At 33.5% G+C, this 22771-nt stretch overlaps 3 protein-coding genes across 3 annotated transcripts; 2 read left to right on the top strand and 1 right to left on the bottom strand.

The window, feature by feature from the left end:
* The first annotated feature begins 312 nt into the window (after positions 1–312).
* On the top strand, positions 313–5450 carry LOC132609469 (transmembrane emp24 domain-containing protein p24beta3). The gene is made up of 4 exons (XM_060323451.1): positions 313–641; positions 3523–3709; positions 4026–4133; positions 5031–5450. Exons 1-4 carry the CDS (start codon positions 414–416, stop codon positions 5162–5164), a joined length of 657 nt encoding a protein of 218 aa, XP_060179434.1. The 5' UTR covers positions 313–413; the 3' UTR covers positions 5165–5450.
* A 4435-nt stretch (positions 5451–9885) lies between these two features.
* LOC132609173 (stem-specific protein TSJT1-like) lies at positions 9886–12973 on the top strand. Its single transcript, XM_060323035.1, has 4 exons — positions 9886–10176; positions 11388–11628; positions 11719–11839; positions 12515–12973. The coding sequence occupies exons 1-4, from the start codon at positions 9974–9976 to the stop codon at positions 12703–12705; spliced, it is 756 nt and encodes a 251-aa protein (XP_060179018.1). The 5' UTR covers positions 9886–9973; the 3' UTR covers positions 12706–12973.
* A 448-nt stretch (positions 12974–13421) lies between these two features.
* Positions 13422–17437, bottom strand: LOC132609170 (meiotic recombination protein DMC1 homolog). The gene is made up of 15 exons (XM_060323034.1): positions 17306–17437; positions 17147–17223; positions 16237–16328; positions 16049–16120; positions 15923–15961; positions 15631–15688; positions 15474–15519; positions 15336–15381; positions 15134–15195; positions 14922–14988; positions 14719–14811; positions 14571–14639; positions 14359–14437; positions 13932–14098; positions 13422–13755 (listed from the first exon to the last, which is right to left on the bottom strand). Exons 1-15 carry the CDS (start codon positions 17317–17319, stop codon positions 13711–13713), a joined length of 1026 nt encoding a protein of 341 aa, XP_060179017.1. The 5' UTR covers positions 17320–17437; the 3' UTR covers positions 13422–13710.
* Between the last annotated feature and the right edge of the window lie 5334 nt (positions 17438–22771).

Genomic DNA, 22771 nt, shown 5'->3' with positions numbered 1-22771 from the left:
AAACGTTTCACTAACAATCAATTTGGTGTGATCGCGTTGTTACCTTTTTCCCTCATATTATCTTTACTTATTATTTAATAATGCTATTTTATCTTTTACATTACATTTTTCTGTAGCTTTACCCCGTAAGTTGTACTCCAAATTTCTTGTAGGTTTATGCTTCAAATTATTTATGTATGACACTAAGTAATGACAGAAAACGATACAAATATATCCAAACGTTATATCATCGAAATAATTACAATACAATACTCCTTCCGTCCCATATTACTTTGTCCACATAAAAGCTACTATATTTTTACTAATTTACTCTTAGGCACCCGCACGGCATTATCAATCCCCCTTCTCTCTCTCTTACAAAATTAGCCCCAAAATCTGCGAAACGAATTTTGACAATTCCTCAACAAAGAAAGATGGGAACTCGAACCGGAGACGGAATCAGGCGGTCAAAGGTCTTCACTTTGGTAGCGATGTTGGTATTGAGTTATGTGAAGGACATAACAGCGTTATCGGTAACAGTTAACGATGAGGAATGCGTATACGAATACGTTCTCTATGAAAACGACACTATTTCTGGAAACTTCGTTGTTGTTGATCATGATATTTTCTGGAGCTCTGATCATCCAGGCATCGATTTCACTGTAATGACTTTTTTTTTTATTCCCATCAATATTGCTCCTTTTGAGCTATTTTACATTTGATTTCATGTTATCTTTATCCGATCCACTTGTTTTGCACTTACACTCTACATGTTATTTCATAATGTATCGTGCTGTATTGTATTGTCTTGATAAATACTCCCTCCGTTCACTTTTATTTGTCCACTACGGACTTTGCACACCTCTTAAGAAATAATATAAATCAAATGCTTAATTTACCTTGATACCCATATTAATTGGTACATATTTTTAATGAATTTGATATACTGTGGGTAAAACAAGAAAAAGGAAATATATGCTAAAAGTGACAAGTGACAAGTAAAAATCTATTTTTAGAATAAAAGTGAACGGAGGGAGTACAACTTTTGTATAGATTGTATTGTTTCCCGTCATTACATAATGTAACACATCGGCAATTTGAAGGATAAATCTATAAGTAGGGTACAGGTAGAGCTACTATAGAAAGGGAGGGTAAAGTAAAAATTAGGATTATTAGATAATAAGTAAAATGAGAGGGGGGGGGGGGGGGGATAAGGTAACGATGCGATCACACTAAATCAGTCGTTACAAAAAAAAATCAGACTTTTCGTCGTTACATAAAAATGGATTAACGATACAATACAATGAAATTTAAGTAACAATTAAAACAAACATTGTACTTAAAGTTTTAAACTAACAGCATTATACAATACAATAGGTAACAGCCATCCAAACAAGCTGTTAGTTGGATTTGTTTTTAAATGTGCGTTATTTTTCTCGTCGTTCTTTAAGATTGCGCTTTTTGAGATTTTGTATATATTTGATAGATAATGATAATTCTTCATAGGAAACGTTTATACTGTTTCTCTTGATAAAGTCGCTTCTGAATTGTGCTTGTCTAACATTGAATTGCTGTTAAAATTCAGACAGACTGTAAAAGTTTCCTCTTCTAAAAGATAATGTAAATTAAGGTGAAAACTGAATTATCTTTAAGTGAAGTTAACATTGTGAAGGAGAATAGTATTCTACGAAAATTAGTTTCAGTATTCAACTGTTTAGTTTTCTTAAATTCTCAAAGCATATATGAGGGATTAGGATTTCCACTGAAGGGAGTATGATAGCTTATTCCCTCCTTCCTAGCATGATGTTATAAAACCCTTGAGATGACCTGAATGTTGTGCTTCAATGACTGGATATCCGGTTACTTACTGCTATAACTTGTTCTTTAGAAATTAGCCGCACTTATGCCTCTCATTATTGTCACTCGCTAATCATCCCACAGTACAAGCAAATGCCCTTCAACCATTTTAACTTGGATAAATTAGTGAAAAATCAATCAAACAACTATGCCTCAATTCCAATTCTGTTGAGGTTGGTTGTATGATCCACTATATGAATTTCGCTTTATTGAGGTTAATGTCACTCCACTACTAAATGATTTGCCTTTTGAGACGATTAGTGAAATATTACCGAGAAAATTGTTTTCCCTCATTAAAGTTCCTTGATTTCTATATTTCTCCTCTCGTAGCTACACCATACCTCCAACTAGCTTGATAGCACCTTTGTCTGACAAATGAACATATGCCAAATTATGAGTCCTAAATTCATCACAAAGCTATCTCGTGGTCCCAGAGGCCAGACAAAATTAAGCTTCAGAGAATTAGACAAGCACTTGGATTAGCTCTTTCAATCTGTATATAATCGTCCTTTTTGAATCTGTATATCATTTTTTCTGAATGACCCAGCCATTTCCTTCTGACTCTATCAAGTAACAGAATTGACCCTCTCGTCCTTTCTGGTGTAGACATAAGCATTGGATTGCTCATCTTACATGCGTCATTTCATTCATCATCTTTGGATCAACCATTGCTGAACCAATTATTATGGATTGCTATATATTGAGGCATTTTACTCTGCATGACTTCATATTGCTTTACTGGGAGTTTGAGCAGTTCATGCTGTTTCCTTGAGAAGAATACGTACTCCTCTGTCATCTTCAATGGCTGAACCTCATTTGACGAGGAGATATCTTATTCTGTTTCGTAGGAGCTCTCAACTTTTCTGGTGCTTGACCAGATTCATTGTCATAATGAGAAATATTATTCAGAAACCTAAAATCTCTGTTTCAAATAACACAGGCCGGCATGCATAACTTCTGAAACTATCCTGCTATACAACATTTGCTGCATCCTTCAACCTGACCTTTTCGTTTCTCCTCTTTCTCTTGCAGTCTTTTTAACATGCATGAACAACCATTAGCTCTTCTCTTTCCAAACTCGCATATAATCCCCCATTCCACTCAATCAGTCCTATCACTGAAGCAGTACTGTCAAAGGCTTGCTTAAGCCTTGGAGAAAGGTGCAAAATAGGCTATGCGCTTCGTCTCGTTTAGGTGGTGCTTCAGTGCTGGCACAAGACACTAAGCTGTGTGCCTCATCCCCATAGGCTCGGTCTGGAAGAGCGTATCAGTAAACGATAAATGTTTGTTCTAATTATGATTTTTTAATTTTTTATGCAATTACAGTTTGGGTTTAAGTTTTTATTCTTGAACTACATATTTATTTGTATCTTTTCATTCATTTGCGCCTTTGGGTAAAGTATAAGAGAGATGCTCCAGCACCAGAAATTCTGGTCTGTTTTTGGTGGTGACGACGAGTCAAGGGAATCCTAAAATCCTAATGTCAAATTTTTTTATTGTACAATAACAGAGAGCTTCCGCCTCATCGCCATGTCCGCAGTTGACATGACTACTAATGGGAGTTTATCGAGTACAGAAGAAGGCTGTGTAACTCATTGTTAATATGTCCTCATTTGCTTACTTTCTCTACAACCTCTTAGTGAAAAAGAAATCGTGAATCTTTATCAAGTCTTGCTACTCATGCAGGTGACATCACCCGGAGAAAATGTTGTACACACAATGAAGGGAACATCTGGGGATAAATTTGAGTTCAAGGCCCCGCGAAGTGGGATGTACAAGTTCTGTTTTAAGAATCCTTATTCAACACCAGAAACTGTCTCTTTCTACATACATATTGGACACATTCCCAATGAGCATGACCTTGCCAAGGATGGTTAGTCTGGTTTGCCATATTATTTTTTATCATTTAATATTTCAGAAGTGTTAATTTCTTCTTTTACATAAATTTGGTTCTATCGTGAGAAGAGACTGATATGTTCTTTATGTATATACCTGTAGCTGCGGAGGCTGTTATGCATTATGTTAGTTGTCTATATTCTTATATGTATTGCTGGGATAGTGGGATATTACGTATTATGTTTATAGATTGATATGATCTTTATGGGTTGCTAGGATTAGTTGCAGACTATTTTGTTTTGTGCACGTCCCTTCTTTTTTTCTTTATTTAACATTTACTAACCTTCGCGCAGAACATTTGGACCCCATTAATGTCAAAATTGCTGAACTAAGGGAGGCATTGGAGTCAGTTACTTCAGAGCAGAAATACCTAAGAGCACGTGATGCCCGTCATCGTCATAGTAAGACTCCATTCTTGTCCTTCAATAAGACGTTTATGTTCTCTTGTTAGAAATGGATATAACTTGACGGGTTTTCCTTTCTTCTCTCCTACGATGCCAAATATCATTTATGCGGTAAATGCTTTTATGGCGTTGAAATTAGCTAGCTAGTAAAACCTGGATTAGTGGATTTACTTTAAATGATTTACTGGCAGCAGTTGGCAACCGTCTATTTTACATTTAAAACAATTAATGCTAATTCCGAAAATGTTGTTGCAAAAATGGACCTTGTGGTTACTTAAGAACAATGGATTTCTTCATCAAAAAAAGAACAATGGATTTCTTAGTGAGCCAGATCACTCTCTGAAGACACCAATGCTATATCAAACGTCACTCCAATTTGAACTTTTTATAGCCTTCATTGAAATATTGCAAGATGTTAATCCGTGGAAATTTTTAGATATAATGGTGGTATTTAGACAGGTTACTAGCTTTTAAATGCTACCGCAGTAAGGTAACTTTTCTGCTGCACGCTTAGGAGTCCTTGATCTAATTCCAAATTATATTTGTCATATTTCATATGTATCCTCCCTTCTTATGAGATGATTGGAAAACAATGAGAGTTAAGGTTTAGAATTTGTTAAGCACCTTGTCTGAATACTCAAATGAAGTTCTTCATATATACAAAAATGTTGATTTTTTCATGGTGGGTTTCTGAGTATCTGCCTTTTTCTGAGCCGTACAAATGATTTTGGGCCTATTATTTCTTTATTCCGACGGACGTAAAGTCTGCCTGTAATTTCTTTCTGCTTACATATTAGTTGTTCCCACGAGGTTGTGAGTCTTGAATTGTAGAGTTCACTCGCCAATCTCCATACCATCTACTGCTTATCTGATGTGTTTGTTCATCTGGAGCAGCTAATGAGAGCACAAGGAAGCGAGTTATATTTTACACTATCGGAGAGTATCTCCTGCTTATATTAGCAAGTGGGCTTCAGGTTCTGTATATTCGACAACTGTTCAGCAAGTCAGTTGGCTATAACCGGGTTTGACAAATTTAGGTTGTAGCAAGGCAGTTGGCTAGAGGAACTTAAGTTGTTCTCATTACAGTTGAAGTTGATAGAAAAACATCGCTCTGTAGCAATGTAATTCTAAATTATTTGAAAGGATTTTCTCAGTTCTCAAAAGCTAGTTTAACTTTCTGAGAATGATCGATATGGTTCGTTCGGGGGTACTAAAAAATTCAGATGGATCCATAGGACCATAACGTTGGTTATTGTTTCAAGGCAGACTTAATTTTTCAAATTAGGATTTATAAAACGTCGTCTTGAAAATGCATCCTGCGGTTACGCGTAAACATTTCAAAGTTGTGCTGTATTATTTGACGATTAGATAGTCTTCTTTTTTTTTTATTTGGGGGGGGGGGGGGGGGGGGCGTGGGGGTGGAGGTGGGGGGGGGGCGCTACTGTTCTAGATTTTTTAAATTCTTTTTTGTTTACGTATTATTAATGGGTATAGAAAATCTGAAGGCAGCCTTAATACGCCACTTAACAGGGCAAATGGTGGGAAAAAGTCATAGAATGAGCTGTTCAATGGATAGGGTGGTCGGTTATGACTTTTTATTGATTTGCTAGTGTGTATACTTGAAAAAGTCAAAATTTTGTCCTTTGGGAAACCTTTTAGTCGGTTCAATGGTGATCCACATTTTATAAACATCTTGGGGCAGTCAATTTTTTCCTCTACCAAAATTGCTTTAGTGAAAATCTTGACGTGTGCTATTGGTTTTGCATAGAGCGGATTGGTCATTAAGATTTACGTAGTTGGTGCAACATCTGTTTGGTAATAAGTAATTGATTGTTGTTGTTGAACCACGGCAACAATCTCAAAACACCTATATCGCTCTTTGAAAGTTGGTATAAAGCAATTCTCGTTATGTTTGGTTTTCATGCAAATGATATTCCCTCCGTCCCAATTTTTATGTCAAAATTTTCTCTTTTGATCTGTCCCAAAAAATTTATGTCATAGTTTAACTTGAACTTCTTTTTTTTTTGGTCATTATGAAATGATTTTCAGGTACCCAAATGTTTTATATTTTTTAATTATATCATAAAATTTAAAAATCTGTCTCTTTTTAAACTATTTGCTCACTCAAACATCACATTAATTGGGATGAAAAGATTACTGATATTGGACGGATAATCTTGACTCCATTTAGTTTAAAGACAAAGGTAAAATCACATTGAGCTAAGTTTATCTCTCCGTTAAACTTGATCACCGTCATGAAAAATCACGTTTGACTCTATTTTTCATTTCCATATCATTTACGTCTCCGTTGTTAGACCTCCTCTAACAACCCGACACACGGTCCTCCTCTAACAACCCGACACACGGTCCTCCGTTGTCAAAGGATGATGGGCAATTTGCATGATTGTCCTTCGCGAGGGTGGTTAATCTTTAATTTTTGTTTTTCGCTAAAAGTCACTTGGTTCCGGATTCGAATTTTCATTTAATCAAAAATTAAAAATTTTTACAAGGCATAAGTTGGGATTTGCAGGGTCAACTTATGTCTTAAGGCATAAGTTGGGTTTCAAATTCTGCCTACAGATAAAAAGAAAAAACCCCAAAATTAGGCTAAGGCAGAGGTTTGCCTTAAAGTCTAATTTTGGATAAAAGTTTGTCTTGAGGTAAGCTTGTGCTTTAAGGCATAAGTTGAGTGTTAAGCGAAGGACAAATATTATGCCTTGGTGGTCCAATTTATGTCTTGTGAATTTTAACTTCTGCCTTGTGAATCCTAATTTATGCTTTACGATTTTTCTTTTAACTGAATTTGAGTTTCAATCCAAAACCTCTGAGTGTTACTCGAAGGGAAAATATTAAAGACCACTAATTTGAGGGCCAAAAATTAAAGACCGCCCCAAAAGAAAGGAAATCTGCCTTAAAAAAATGAAGGATGATGGATAATTGGGCCACAAATTTTACTGGGTCCCCCTGATGCTGTCACTTCAAAAAATTGCGCGGATTGTACTTCATATGGACTGATCTTTAATCTTTGCTCCTATCTCTCATTTAATAAAAATTTATGGGTCAAACTATTTTTATTCGCTGATTTATGAAATCAGAGAGGCACAGATTGACACAAACAAAAAAATCACAAGGCACAAATTTGTAGCAAATTATGCCTATTCGGGCACAAGTGATGCCTTAAGGCCTAACTTCAACGAAATACTATAAAATTATGCAAGACAATGGGTAAAGTTATGCAAGCATAACCTCTATATAGAAAGTATGCCTTAAGGCATAGTTTTGTAAGATAATTTAATTTCTACAGAATTATGCCTCAAGGCATAATTTTATCCTGAATAAGCATAATTTGTTATAAAATCTTATCTTACGATTTTTTTTTCACTCTGTTGGGTTTCTACAGAAATTAGGTCTTAAGCAGGGGCGATTTTAAGCCCTATTTTTGGAGCACGTGAACACATGATTTGGCTATAAAATTAGGTATTTTATGTATATATTTTCTAAAATTAGTATAATATTACCTACTGGAACACATACTACAAAATACTAAATGATGTACTTGGTTGAAAATTAAGTTATTTACTTAGGGGATTAGGGATTAATTTTCGCTTAATACATTTTTTTTGTAGCGGTGAACTCCTGTTCTAAAAATTCTAGATTCGCCTCTGGACTCTTAAGGCATAACTTTCGCCCGTAATTTGTTATGAAATTCTATCTTCTGAATTTTTTATTTGTTGCGCTTCGAACTCAAAATCTGAAGGGTATTTTTAATCACTTAAAATACTGAAGGACAAAAATTATAGACCACCCGAAATAAGGTATTTGTACCAATGACACGTGTTGCTTCACTAATAATGTCGACCCACGAAGGATTAAGGATCCCCACCACCAACCCCCGCGCACCCTTTTTTTTTTTTTTTCCTTTAAGGAATAAGCATCTTGTCCAGAAAATTCTCGTAATCTAGGCAATTAGGGAGAAAAATGGCTCCATATATTAGCTGCCACGTCACATTTTTATTGATTCTAGGAAATACTACTTTGAAAAAGTATGTATAATCAAATAATATATAAATAGTAGTACTAGATTTTAATATTTTGTCAGTAACTGTGTCATGGCCACGCAATCAGTGCTCCTTTGGATAAGCTCCTCCATTTTTATAATGCAAAGTTACGAAAATACCGCTATGATATTTCTGGATATTGAATGTTGACTAGTCATAGTCACATGTTCAACTTCCTTACGTGCTGATGAGTAGGATATTTTTTAAAACTATTTTCCAACTTTTAGGATAAATTATCATAATGTTAAGGTTCCCCACTTAAAATAATAATAAAAAAGATTATCACCGACACTAATCTAGATGGATATAGAGCCCGTTTGGATTGGCTTATAAGTTGCTTATAAGCTGTTTTCAGCTTTTTTGAGTGTTTGGCTGATCAGCTTAAAGTCATTTTGTGCTTAAAATAAACTCAAAAAAATAATTCGGCTCAGTTGATTTAGCTTATCTAAAGCAACTTATAGGCTGAAAACAGCTTATAAGTCAAAAAAAATAAGTTAGACTACCCCAACTTATTTTTTTTTAGCTTATAAGGTGCAAATAACTTATAGGCATAAGCCCATCCAAACAGGCTCATAATTATTTTTTAGACATGCTTAACAATAATACTCACACGTAGGTTTAATTTGGTTATATATTCAAATTTGGGATAATTTTTTTTAAGAGAACATAATGTACACAGGGGCGGACCTATGTAGAGTTTTTGGGTGCTCCGGCACCCATTAAATTCAGTTACGGAGTGTATAACTGTATAGAAAATATAAAGGAAACAGATATAAATAGTTAATAGAGCACCCCCGAACTCAAAATTCCTGGATCCAGCACCCCCGAACTCAAAATCCTGGGTCCGCCTCTGAATGTACATACATTCATAGCCAATAATTATAATTGTTGTACTTTGGTTTGAGAATATCTATATTATTTGAAAATTGTATTAACATATTATTTATGTATAGCTGATTTAACTAGTTCCAATAAAACTCGATTTCATAATAAATTTGAACTTATCATACACTTTTAAAACTTACAAAAAAAAAAAAAAATGATAATTATGTTCAGCATATAAATTCCTATTTTTTATTCTCAAATTTAAAAAGAAGAGCTCCTTATAATTTTGTTAGTGCTAGAAAAGAATAGAAATGGAAATGATCATGAAAATTGAAAGCAATCCTATTCGTATGTAGTATTCAATTTTGATTGCGATATTTACAGAAAATTTGTGTAGGAAAAAAAATGTTACAGAAAATTCGCAACACGGGAAATAAGAAAAAGGAGAATTTGTAGGGACTAGTAGCTCAGTTGGTTGGCGATATGAACTTTTAATTTATTGGTGAGGATTTAAATTTCCTTTCCTTACCCGCTATGTAATAATAATTAAAAAAAAAAAAAAAGGAAAAAGGAGAATTCCCTTCTTTGAGCTTGTTTGGATTGACTTATTATAAGTGTTTTTAAATCAAAATAGTTTTTGAGCACTTTTAAAGTATTTGAATAAAATTAAAAAATATTTTTAAACACTTATTTTTAAGTCAAAACAATAAAAATAATCTAAAAACCATAAGCCCACAGGCTCCTAATTTACAAATATTTAGACTATCTATCATTATTAAATTATTGTCTGTTTTTGTGAAGCAAGGGCAATTGTGGCAATTCAAGAAAAGAAAAGATCTTGTCCACTGAAAGTGCAAACTATTTCAACCCCTATTGATCATCACCAACATTTTCAGAACCACTTTTCTCATCTCAGAAAACAAAGCAAATCACTGAATCAAATCATCTGAAAAAATGTTAGCAGTATTTGAGAAATCAGTGGCTAAATCCCCAGAAGCACTACAAAGTCCAAACAATGAGAGTGCTGTTTGTGCTATGAAAGATGGTTTCTTGGCACAACGTTTCTCTTCAGCACATTCAGGTTCAGTCACTATCAATCTTGGTTCTGCTGGTTTATTGGCTTACTCTTCTGAACGCCAAAACCCTCTTCTTCCCAGGTTCTAATTCATTATTTCTTAAATCTACTGACCCCATTTTGTTTTGTTTCTTGATCTGAAATTTGTGCCAGTTATTCTTGTTGTTATGTTTGGATAATGAGATCTACTATATAGATATAGATTCATGTAGTCTATTATAACTACAGTATTTGACATTAAAGCTTTTGGTTGATTTGATTGATTGATTAAAGAGTTAATTTCTCACATGGTCACAGTTCTTGTTGAGTCTAATTTTCTTTAACAAAGAAAGTGGCTGGCTTTCTCAGATAATAACTATTGGTCAACAACGATCTTTTTTTATTTTTTATTTTTATATATGGTCAACAGTTGTGTTTGTGTTCTTTTGTTGATCTGATCTGTGATCTTTTCAGGAAGTTCTTGATTCTTTTTTACTTTATGGTGGATCTTGGAATTGAAATGTGAAAGTCTGGACATAAGCTACAAATTTTGTTTATTCTGGACTTGTTATCTATGTTTTTGTCGGTTTTGGTTGGATCCAATGATGGGGTTTTGGGGCTTAGTTTGATACTAATTTTTCTGTTGTTTAATCTTTCTTCCTTCTTTTTTTTTATTTTTTTAATGTCATAATCATCAACCAGTTGCTTGGTCTAATATGGTGACTAATTTGTTTAAAATCTCTTGCGATTATGTCAAGATTAAAGTTTTTTTTTTTTTTGGTTTTCGGAAATTTAGGTTTATTTATTTTAACCAAATCACATTTTGTCACAATAATGCTATTCTAGTAGACTGTCAAACTTCTTATTGGTTGTAATGTTATCCAACCAATATGTATATAACTTTTACAAGTGCAATCTTGAAATTTGTAAGTTAAACGCTGAAGGTGAGGTTGATGATGTTTCTGGCAGCAGAATAAAAGCCACAACTAAAGGTTGTTGAGGCTGGTGTTGGGCCTTGTAATGTTATGAAAGGATGTGTTTTCCTGTTAGAATAAATACCTTCATTTTAGATGGAAAACCTTGAAGAAGCTTAAACAAAATGCAGAAACATTCTTGTCAAGAAGCATATTTCCTTACTGACTTTTTTTTTTGGGGGGAGATAAGAAAGAGGAACTTTGTGTGACCTAAAACAGGCTAGCACCTTCATTAAGCGTTTTTGCTTCGCCATATGCATGTGATGATACGAACTTGTAAAACAGATTATGTTAATTGGACGATCGCACACTAATATTGTCAATGCTCTGCTTCTTATAGGTTGTTCGCTGTTGTGGATGACATTTTCTGCATGTTTCAAGGCCACATCGAGAATGTAGCACATCTTAAGCAACAGTATGGATTAAACAAGACAGCAAACGAAGTGATCATTGTTATTGAGGCTTACAGGACTTTGAGAGATAGAGGTCCTTATCCTCCAGATCAAGTTGTGAAGGATATTCATGGAAAGTTTGCTTTCGTTCTTTATGATAGCTCTTCGAAGTCAACTTTTCTAGCTTCTGTAAGTGTTCTTTATATCATCCTATCTCGATCTTGACTTATCTGTAATGTTCTCGATCTTGGCTTAAACGTACAAGTTCCATTGTTATAGGATGCTGATGGCAACGTGCCTTTCTTCTGGGGTACTGATGCCGAAGGCCACCTAGTTCTCTCAGATGATGCTGACATTGTGAAGCAAGGCTGTGGGAAATCCTTTGCACCATTTCCCAAAGGTAATGCACATGAATTTCTTGCTTTGAAGGGAAAGGTCCTGGAACTTATAGATTATACATAGTATATATTTATTCTTTTTGGATTGGTAATAAGTAAAAGAACTTCTGTTAAAAAAGGGAACGAGGGTGAAGCTCATCCATAGGATGATTGAAATTGGAAAATGTGCTCTTTGCAGTCTAAGCCCGTATGGAAAATAGATAATCAATATACAGTTTTTGATGATCACCAATATAATCAAATGAATTGATGTTTGTCAGATCCATCGAGACCTCTTCTATTTGTGCATATAGTTCTCTTTGTATGACTTTTATTTCCTTCTCTGTGGATGAACAAGAGGGTAAAAATAAAATCAGGGAGAGTGGTAGGTCACATGGGCGTGGCAAGATGCCTATACATAAATAAATCATGGGATGGGATTCATAAATTCAGGTTGTTATATGACATATTATCTGTGGATTTAGTTTATATGATTCATATGCTTCTCACACCCTATCAATTCCGCGAAATTTGGGTTTTCCCATTCACCCTTATGTAGCATTTTCGGATTTAATTCTTTAACAGTATGTTTTGTGTGTATTGTTTTCTTTCTCTTTCAAGATGCTCAATCTCTTATAGTTTATTTTTAAATCAGACAGAATACTCAATGTGTCGTATTGTCTTGTTTGATGCTTCAGGATGCTTTTTCACATCTTCTGGTGGCTTGAGGAGTTATGAGCACCCACGTAACGAGTTGAAACCAGTACCTAGGGTGGACAGCTCAGGCGAGGTGTGCGGTGCAAACTTTAAGGTGGACTCAGAGTCTAAGAAGGTGGAGTCAGGCATGCCCAGAGTGGGGAGTGCTGCTAACTGGTCCCAACACTACTAAGCTGACTGCTGTTTTCTTCACCATGAAGGCTTCATTATTAGTTGGCCTTCTATCTGTTATTGCCAACTCTTTATCAACTCGTTGATAACTTCTCTATTGCAATGAGCTTTATGGATTTGTAGAGAAATGTTAAAAAGTGAGGAAAGATATTTCATATGAGACTACCAATGCATGTGATTCTCTATGTCGTACGCTGAATTAGGCCATTTTCTTGGCTGGAAGACGCCTACTTTAAATAACAATGTCTTTGATACAGGGGCTTTGCTTATCTTGTATGCTTATTTGGTGCTTCCATTTTCCTTTACCCTTGCATTTTCCATATTTTCAGATGGTGTTATAGTTAATATTAGCACGTTTCATATGCATGCTGGCTGGTAAATGTTCTTGCTAATAAGAAACATCAATAGACAGGTATCTGGTTCCTTGTGCATTGAGGTTGTATACCCACGAGGTGGGCTTGTTGAAGGCAAAAGAGCCAGTTGTTTCTTAAAAGGTAGTGCCATGTCAAGAACAATTTTCATAATTGCAAAAAGCAAAAGTAAGCACTATATACACAATGAGCTTTGGTTGGAAAGTAGCTCTGGCTACATAACTTCCCTTGTCAAAATGGTTGGTGGTTAGATTTTGAACCTTTTGAAATCAGAAGACAACTTGAGATTTTGTGAACATAATGATCGAATGAAGTATTAGGACTAAAAACTTGCTAGCCAAGACCGCCAACAGAAGCATGTGTCTATTATTGCTATTGCATGTCTACATTTTGTGAATCGTCTGTGATAATACAAGACAACTAGACTCTTAAGATTGTGATCTTCTAGGAGCAAGAAACTAACTATAATAGTGACAACACTGCACACGAACCATGATAAGTGTAAGAAAACATTGGCTTACAAACTTATTCATGCTATGCTAATATATTTGTAGCTGACATTAAAAAGTAAGCATCAAAATATGAAAGCAGAAAGTTAACATAGGCAGCTCTCTGTTGCAAGTCCTAGCTGATCTTCAGTCCTTCGCATCTGCAATTCCTCCAGGTGTTATCTGAAAAACGTGTATTCGTCAAGGAAAATAAATAACTGAAATATCTAGTTTAACACGACACTAATCTCGACTCAGTGGAAAGTGATGCACCAATCACAGATATATAGGGCGGGTTTTCTTTTTAACTGTAAATTATAATCACAGTAAACTGTGATAGAAAAACTGATATAATAAGAGAAGGATATTGCTTCAGCCTCTGGAAGATTTGGTGCGTCATACACCTTGCAGACACGCTGTTCTCCTTTGCCTTTCCTGAACATTAGTCTTATAGTTGCTGCATGAGCAAGGACATGACCTCCTGCTGGTTTCTTTGGATCTGATATAAACACACCACCTCCTGGATCAGCTATAACTGCATTCACCAATCCAAGTACTTGTGTTAGCATGCGTAGAGTTTCAAAGTAGAGAAAGACAATCAATATACAGCAAACATAAAAGACTGTTTAACTGTTTGGGTAGTGCCATGGAAGGAGTATTAAACAGGAAACTTTGGAGTCAAATCCATTTACATCGACACTTAAGAAGTAACACTGTGTCTATGCACTTATTCCTTCAGCTTTAACTTTAAGCATATCAACACTTTGTATAGCTGTGCAAGGTTGGACTGCCTACCTTGATTGGTCATGTACACAGCAACATTAAATTCCTCAGCTATCTTTATCAGTCGGGACAGCATCTGAGCCAGCTTTTGCTGGAAATGACAAGGCATAGGCATTCAAAAGAAAGTGTATCAGAACAGGTGATTGCAGGCCCTTCTTAACACAGACAAATATCAAGATATTGGAACTTAAAAATCAAAAATCATGCTCTGTATTTAGTTGTACCTGACGATCTGCAAGCTCTCCTCTTCCAGTGAAATCCACTCGAAATAAAGCAATCACAGAGTCAACAATCTGCAAGTAAATTTCAATATATGAACAAATGCCATCAGTAATGGTCTTATTCAGATAAACCGGAAGTTGTGGCTTTCACCAGAAGTCTGAAAGGCTCTTCAGCCATCTTTGCTGCCAGACCAAGAAGCAGGTTGTATTGATGTTCATACGTATATGCACGAGCATAAATGATCTGGTGAATTCACGTGATAAGAAGAAAAAAAAAAGGAATGATAAGAAAATCAGCTGAGAAATCAGTAAAGAGCAGTAGATCATTAAATGAGGGTATAAAAGATGTTTTACATTGTCAAGAACTGCTCCTGCGTCCATTCCAAATCTTTCAGCAATGGGCACAACACGATCTGGACGACTATAGTACACTTAGTTGAGGAAAAAGGATAAAATGGAAGGGAAGCATTCTCTTGAGTTTCTGTAGCTGTTACTTCATGAAGAGACTAATAGGTGCTTGTTTGAATTCTCAAGCTATATGAGTAAGGAATTATTAGCAAGGATACAATGTTCCCTCAGTGTCAATGTAAGCCACCTTTCCATTCCCTCCCTTCATACTGGTAGGAAGCTGCAATAAATCAGACAAATGAATTGACAATCTTGTCAAATTCTGGATGATACCATGAAAGTGTTAAAGCATATGAAAGATATGGAGTAATCTAGATGGTCAAGATATTTCATTGCTTCTGATTAAGATCAGAAGTGAACCTGAGTAGAGACACATAGAGTATGAGCAAGTTGTGTCTTTCCCGATCTACATAAGTTGGTTCATTCAGCAGAGAGTTAGATGAATACTCTACTAATGTTTCTACTGCAAAGCTAAAACAATAGTCAGTTGATTTGTACCTGAATTCACCAAAAGCTTCAGTGATTGCTGAAGTTTCTATCCCTCCTTCAAAAGTTCACAGAGAAAAAAAAAAAAAAGGAACAATCAGAATCAGGAGAAGTTTCTGTATAAAGAAGAAGCATTCAGGATTCAATCATATAGGACCAAAAAGTTTACCTCCTAAGAGTTCATCCAGTGCCTGACTTCCAGTTGTAATGCGAACTACTTGCTTCCTCTGTAACAAACATGTAGTATTAACTATTCAGGTATGTTTTTATATAAGGCATAAATAGGACTTTGCACTATCTAAAATGCCACACAAGCAGAAGAATGAAAGTGGATGGCAAGGAAAACAAAACCAGTGTTTTTCTTCCATACGAGCCTCATCATTACTTCAATGGATTACTAACGCATCATAGAACCAATCCAACTAAATGCATAAAACGAAAAGGAAAGAGAAAATGTATACTTTGAGCAGAGCATCACTCCCAGTAATATAGCCGAAGTTCTGCAAGGATTACCAAAATAAACAAAGTTAGTAGCAGCAGAAACAGATGACAACAGAAATATGACTATCAAAATATAAATCTCTAACCACTATCTTCTCAGCTGCTTCACATATCTTGTCAACTTTTGCCTCGGATAACCCTTTGATCCCAGTCAAGTTCTGGAAATTAAACAAGACAGTTTTGATACTTATTAGAAAGAGAGAGCGAAAAAAACAAAGTACAAAGTAGCACTTTCTGAATAATAATAATAACACGAATTGTTTTTTCGTTTCACCTTTTTTGTGTGCATCATCAAGCCATTGCAGGTGTAGATACCTGCGTCCTGCAGCTTCTTCACATCCCCAGCATTGATTCCATGAGTTATCACTGCATAAATAACCCAAACTTCGCTTAATTAGACTGTTAATCTTTAAAGGAAGTTCAACAGTACTTTACTACATGAATTTATATTTGATATTCAAACAGAGATTATAACAAGAATTTCGAAACAGAAAAGAAAATGATACTATTACGTTTATCAACAACTTCGAATAAGTATAAATGATACTAAGAACTAATTCAGAGCCATCAACTAACAAACACAAATCACGGATAATGAAATTTTTGAAGTTTTAACAATGCTACGGTTGAATTAGAAGAAAAAAAGAGCAACTATATATACATTAACGATCTGTACTGTTTCTACTCCAGACAAAAACATAATGTATCACAGAAAATAAAATCCAGATTATTTACAGTAAACTAGCATGAATTTCGAAGCTCAACAAAGTTACTGTTGATTTTTAACAGCTTAGTGTATTGAGCTTATCAGGGCTATATAATTCATCAACTAACAAATACAAACAATACAGTAAAGGATAGTGAAATTTCGAATTTAAACAATGCTACGATTAAATTTTGAAGAAAATGATACTGTATTACGTTTATGAATAGCTTTGAATAAGTATAAATTGAGACAATAAGAACTAATTCAGAGAATTATAATAAGAAATTCGCAAGAGAATAGAAAATGATTATTGCGTTTATCAATAGCTTCAAATAAGTATGAAAAATGATACTACGAACTAATTCAGAGCATAAACTAACAGATACTACAAATCACACTGTAAAATATAATGATTTTTTTTTTTGAATTTAAACAATGCTACAATAAAATTTTGAAGAAAATGAGAAATTGAAATTACGTTTATCAATAGCTTCAAATAAGTCTTCTTCATCATCGATTTCTTCACGTTCAACTAGCTGTAACTGTTCTTCAGGTCTGAAAATTTGAAATCAATCAACACATTAGAATAATAATCACAATTTAGAAACATAATGAAATATGAACTTTAGATTATTACTTGAATGCAAGCATTTTCAAAGAGAATTTGAATTGTGTTTGAAATGTGAATTCGAATTCTCTAACAGAATTGTTATATATACTCGTAGCGGAACCCGGGAAGTTCTATAAATTGGAATTAATTTTTGTGTTTGGGTTCCGATTGCATGTGGTGAGGGTTCAGTTTAACTCTCCTGCATGCATTTTCTTAATTAGAGAGATGTATGAGAATTGTTTGTAAATGGGAATCACACATGTTAAGGAACACTATTTCCCTAACTGTGAAGAAATGTTAAGTTATATGAGTACATAAAATGGTAGGCTAGCTTGAACTTTTACTATTTTTCACGTATGAGTTTAGTCATATTAATATCAAATTTAGAATTTAGTCATGAAACTTAGTTAAATTTAAATATTGGAAATTTGATATTCGAACTACACTATTTAATTGTATATATTAATATTTTTTCCCTCGACTTAATTATCTTATGTGCCAGTTTATGATTACGAATTTCGAAGTTATTCGACACATTCTACTAATACCCATTATCGTAGTAACATTTAGAATATTCAAAGAAAAAAATATCAAATTTGTTTAACTATTTGCCCTTTAATTTTGTGCTACTAATAAAATTCCTACTCCAGCTTTGCATTATAGTCTAAAATATTCTCTCTCTCCTGTACCAAGATTCGTCATTGACTAGCTATTACTTGAAGAATGCTTAATAGAAAGCCAAACTAGACATAAAACATTTACGAAATTACCAGTCAATTCCAGTATCTTGAAATATAAGTTGAAAAATAACTATGTACTATGGGCTGTGCCTGTGGGGGTGCAAAATGCTTATCACCTTTTTTGATAGGAGTTTTTATACTTTTTTTTTTAATGTTTCGATTCTTTAGACATTAACACGATTCATATAGTATATGATTTTTTGTTAAGATTAGTCCCAATTTTCCAACTAACATATATTTGTTCAAATTCCGTAGTCTATTTTTCATATGCTTTCTTTAGAGGTTTCCATTAAGGTTAGTCCCAATTTTCCCCAATATATATTTGTTCAAATTCCATAGTCTATTTTTCATATGCTTTCTTTAGAGGTTTCCATAGTCTATTTTTCATATGCTTTCTTTAGAGGTTTCCATAGTCTATTTTTCATATGCTTTCTTTAGAGGTTTCAATGTGAACATTAGCAATTTATGTTCTCTGAAGTAATGAGGTAAATATGTAGCTTCTAATTAGCCTTTCTTTTTGTAGGTAAAACAGGACTGAGATAGTTGTTACAAGTAGTAGTGGCGTTAGGGGGACGACTCGTTAGCCTTCCATTACAAGTTGGATAAGCTTATAATTAAAGGTGGTAACCGGTTTGGCCTTACCGGTTAAACCGGAACCGGAACCGGAACCGGTAGAACCGGTTAACCGGTTCCGGTTAACTGTTTAATGGTTTACCGGTCCGGTTCCAATATTTTGGAAACCGGAACCGGTTAAACCGGTAAAACCGGAACCGGACCGGTTAAACCGGTAAAAAATTTAAAAAAAAAAAAAAAAACTAAAGTATATAAGTAAGTATATATAGTATATATATAGTATATATATTAAGTTATACACATATATACTATATATATAGTATATATATTAAGTATATATAGTATATATAGTAGATATGTATATATAGTATATATATAGTATATATATTAAGTTATACACATATATACTATATATATAGTATATATATTAAGTATATATAGTATATATAGTAGATATGTATATATAGTATATAGTATATAGTACATATATATAGTATATATATTAAGTTATACATATATATAAGTATATAGAGTATATAGTACATATATATTAAGTATATATAGTATATATATTAAGTTATACATATATATAAGTATATAGAGTATATAGTACATATATATTAAGTATATATAGTATATATAGTAGATATGTATATATAGTATATAGTATATAGTACATATATATTAAGTATATATAGTAGATATAGTAGATATGTATATATAGTATATATATTAAGTTATACATATATATATATATATATATATATAGTATATATAATAAGTTATACATATATATATATAAGTATATATAGTATATATATTAAGTTATACATATATATAAGTATATGTAAGTTATACATATATATGTATACGAAAAGCACTATTCTGTATTGCTGACTTGTTGTTAGGCTGTTAGTCAGTAAATATTTAAACTTTAATTATAAAGTTGTATAACATATGAAAATATAGCTACAATAAACAAATAAATACTATAATATATATATATAATACAAAAAACAAAAAAAAATAGATTTTAACCACTCCAAACCGGACCGGTTCCGGTTTGAGGTTTAAAACCGGTAAACCGGAACCGGTTAAACCGGAACCGGCCGGTTCCTTAACCGGTTCCATAACCGGTTCCGGTTCCAACCGGTTGCCACCTTTACTTATAATGCATTTGCCTAGAAACAGGAGAAAAATAGAAAATGAAGTTTAGTTTAAAAACTTCCTTCTATCTTACTTGGAAAATATAGATGTTAAAGAATTGAGGGAACTAGAAAAGTACAGTAATCATATTATTCTTAGCCCAAAATTAGCATGATCTTTTTCATTCATTATGTTCTATCTTTGGCTAAATTTATATTCATACCAAGCATATATTTGCAGGTTTGAGATCACTTCTTTTCATGTAATTTTAGGTCTACCCCGTTCTTTTTAACACCTTCACTTACCATAATTTCACACCTATCGACCGGTGCATTTATAGATCAACTCAGAACATGTTCAAACCATCCCAAGCGATCTTCTTATATTTTATCCTCAATATATGTTACTTGCACGTTATGGCGAATGTGGTCTTTTCTAATCTTATCTAATCTAGTATGACTGCACATCCACATCTATGTAACACTCATCTTGTGGATATGTTGGACTTTAGCAGCCCAACATCCACTATCATATACTCCCGACAGATCAAAAAAAGAGTTCACTTAGCAAATCAAGAAAGAATTAACCTTATTTTTCCATATTTGCCCCTATTAAGTGTTATATGATCAAATCTCAATGTCTATTTAATTAAGGGTAGTTTAGTCAAATTACCTACTTTTGTCTTGAAGTTAGTATTTTCTTAAGGGGTGTGCAAATGGCTAAGTGAACTCTTTTTTTGATCCAGAGAGAGTAATATAGTTGATCTTATAGTTGTTCTATAGATCTTACCTTTCACTTTGGTAGGTATCCTTCCATCACATAACACCCTGATAGTACTTCTCTATTTCAACCATCCTATTTTAATCTTATAAGTAACATCTTCAGCTATCATTCTATTCTCTCGAAACAACGATCGAGACTAGATATCTAGATTTTTTGCATTTTGACACTGCAATCCCATCTAATCTCACCTCAACTTTCTCCTCACATGCTAACTAAACCAGTAATGCATGTATTCAATCTTATTTCTACTTATCCAAAAATTCTTACTCTCTAACGTGCATCTCCATAGTTCAAGCTTTTGGTTGACACCTTCAATAGTTTCGTCACTTAACACAATATCATCAGCAGATATCACACGCCACGAGACCTTTTCTTATATTGTGTTGGTTAGCTCGTCCATAACTATAATAAAGAAGTAGGGACTCGATGTACCTCGTATAAACCAAGTGTTATGGAAAATTCTTATGTGTCGCCTATCATTGTTTTTACGCTAATAACGACTTCTTCATACATTTCCTTTATGACATCTATATATAAATAAGAATTTCTTTCTTCTTCATCGCCCACCAAAGGAATTGAACTTCTGTGATTCTCTATCATATTCTTTTTCTAGATCAATGAATATCATGTATAGGACTTTCTTCTTTTTGCGATATATTTTCATCCATCTTCTTAGTAAGTATATAGCCTCTGCAGTAGATCTACCTGAAATAAATCTAAATTGATTCTCTTTCACTCTTGTTGTGTTTCTAAGTCCACATTCTATTTTCATTGTATGGCTCATAAGTTTAGGGTCACGATAGTTAGAACACTTTTGAATATCTAATTTGTTCTTATAAATTGGAACCATGGACTCTTCCTCCACTCATTTGGCATCCTACCCCTTTTTAGTATAGGGTTGAATAGTTGGTGAGTCGTTCCACTCCTATCTCTAATTAAAACATATTAAACATGGATACTCAATAATACAAGACTAATCAACATTTTTTTTTTTTGCAGTTTATCAGATGATTATTATCAATTGCATTTTGAATTAGAAGGTTTATTATATGTGGCATTTTTAAAAACTAGTTTACTATGGACATTTTAGACATATACTCTAATTGCATTTCTACACCTTTAACTTTAAGGGTCGCTTGGTTACTTGATAGATTTATGCAGTTATTAGTAATGTAAGAATTAGTTATACAAGTATTAGTTATGCAGGGTTTGATTACTCATGTATTAGTTATTTCATCTTCTATCACATATAAAATAATACATAGATTCCCTCATAACTTATATATGCGTTAGTTATGAGACTCTAAATTGCTAACCAAACATCGTATTTTGTGTGTTGAATTTTATACATAGCAAAATATGCTACCAAACATGGTACAAGTTATGTAGGATTTAATATATGAATAGTCACTTTTAAATACATGAATAGTCACTTCCTAACCAACAACCAAACGATCCCTTATTATTCATAACTAGTGTACTTATCTGTGCTTCGCGCGGTTATTAAAATTATTAGTAAATTTACGAAATAATTTTGTCAGTTTGTTATAATTTGAGAAGTTAAACGGATTCTCTTACAATAGTAATCTTTTACAGTATTGTTTAGAATTTTAAGCTATTAAGAATGTGATTTGTTTTAATCTTCATGCATAAACACACACATACACACACACACCCCCGGTGTTTGCCCCAATTCAGTGAATGTCGGATATATGTCTTGCGTATACACTTCTTCACACTTAACTATGGTTAAGTGATCATATGAATGTCACTTTGAATTGCCGATTCTTAAAATTAATTATTTAGTTAGGTATAAACACAAGGTGTGGGTAAATATTTACTCATTAACGATCATATCTGTGATGACCGTTTAATTAATGTGTTAACTATTGCGCTCTCAATACCAACACTCCTTTTCAATGGGAAGAGGCTCAAAATATATGATTATATCATTTGATTTTAAATAAAAATGTGGGTACATATGCATATGATCATCCAATGGCGTACGCAGAATATTTTATAAGCGGTGTCACCATGTAAAAGAGTGAGCAATTGAATAAATCACTGTAATGATATCATATTAAAAAAAAAAAAAAAAAAAAAAAAACTCAAATCATATTACTAAAACTCATTTCAAGTACATTTATTACAATTCTCCTCTACGAGATTTTATCTTGTGAAAGGTATCCATAATAGTCTCGTTAGAAACATTACTAAGGTGCCATTTGGCCATAAATACCAAAAACAAATT

Source organism: Lycium barbarum, chromosome 9 (genome assembly GCF_019175385.1).
Source record: "Lycium barbarum isolate Lr01 chromosome 9, ASM1917538v2, whole genome shotgun sequence".
Taxonomy (NCBI): domain Eukaryota; kingdom Viridiplantae; phylum Streptophyta; class Magnoliopsida; order Solanales; family Solanaceae; genus Lycium; species Lycium barbarum.
The sequence above is the reverse complement of the archived record's forward strand: the minus strand, read 5'-3'. Positions and strand labels throughout refer to the sequence as shown.

What these genes read in the sequence shown, in the direction of transcription:
- LOC132609170 (XM_060323034.1), bottom strand. An exon ending in CTCTATGTGTCTCTACTCAG is followed by an intron (nt 15,196 to 15,335) that starts GTTCACTTCTGA and finishes GATTTATTGCAG; the next exon opens with CTTCCTACCAGTATGAAGGG. An exon ending in GAGAGCTTGCAGATCGTCAG is followed by an intron (nt 14,438 to 14,570) that starts GTACAACTAAAT and finishes TGTCATTTCCAG; the next exon opens with CAAAAGCTGGCTCAGATGCT.
- LOC132609173 (XM_060323035.1), top strand. Translation starts at nt 9,974, where the DNA reads ATGTTAGCAGTATTTGAGAAATCAGTGGCTAAATCCCCAGAAGCACTA. An exon ending in CAAAACCCTCTTCTTCCCAG is followed by an intron (nt 10,177 to 11,387) that starts GTTCTAATTCAT and finishes TGCTTCTTATAG; the next exon opens with GTTGTTCGCTGTTGTGGATG. An exon ending in CTTTGCACCATTTCCCAAAG is followed by an intron (nt 11,840 to 12,514) that starts GTAATGCACATG and finishes TTGATGCTTCAG; the next exon opens with GATGCTTTTTCACATCTTCT.
- LOC132609469 (XM_060323451.1), top strand. Translation starts at nt 414, where the DNA reads ATGGGAACTCGAACCGGAGACGGAATCAGGCGGTCAAAGGTCTTCACT. An exon ending in ATCCAGGCATCGATTTCACT is followed by an intron (nt 642 to 3,522) that starts GTAATGACTTTT and finishes CTACTCATGCAG; the next exon opens with GTGACATCACCCGGAGAAAA. An exon ending in GCATGACCTTGCCAAGGATG is followed by an intron (nt 3,710 to 4,025) that starts GTTAGTCTGGTT and finishes ACCTTCGCGCAG; the next exon opens with AACATTTGGACCCCATTAAT.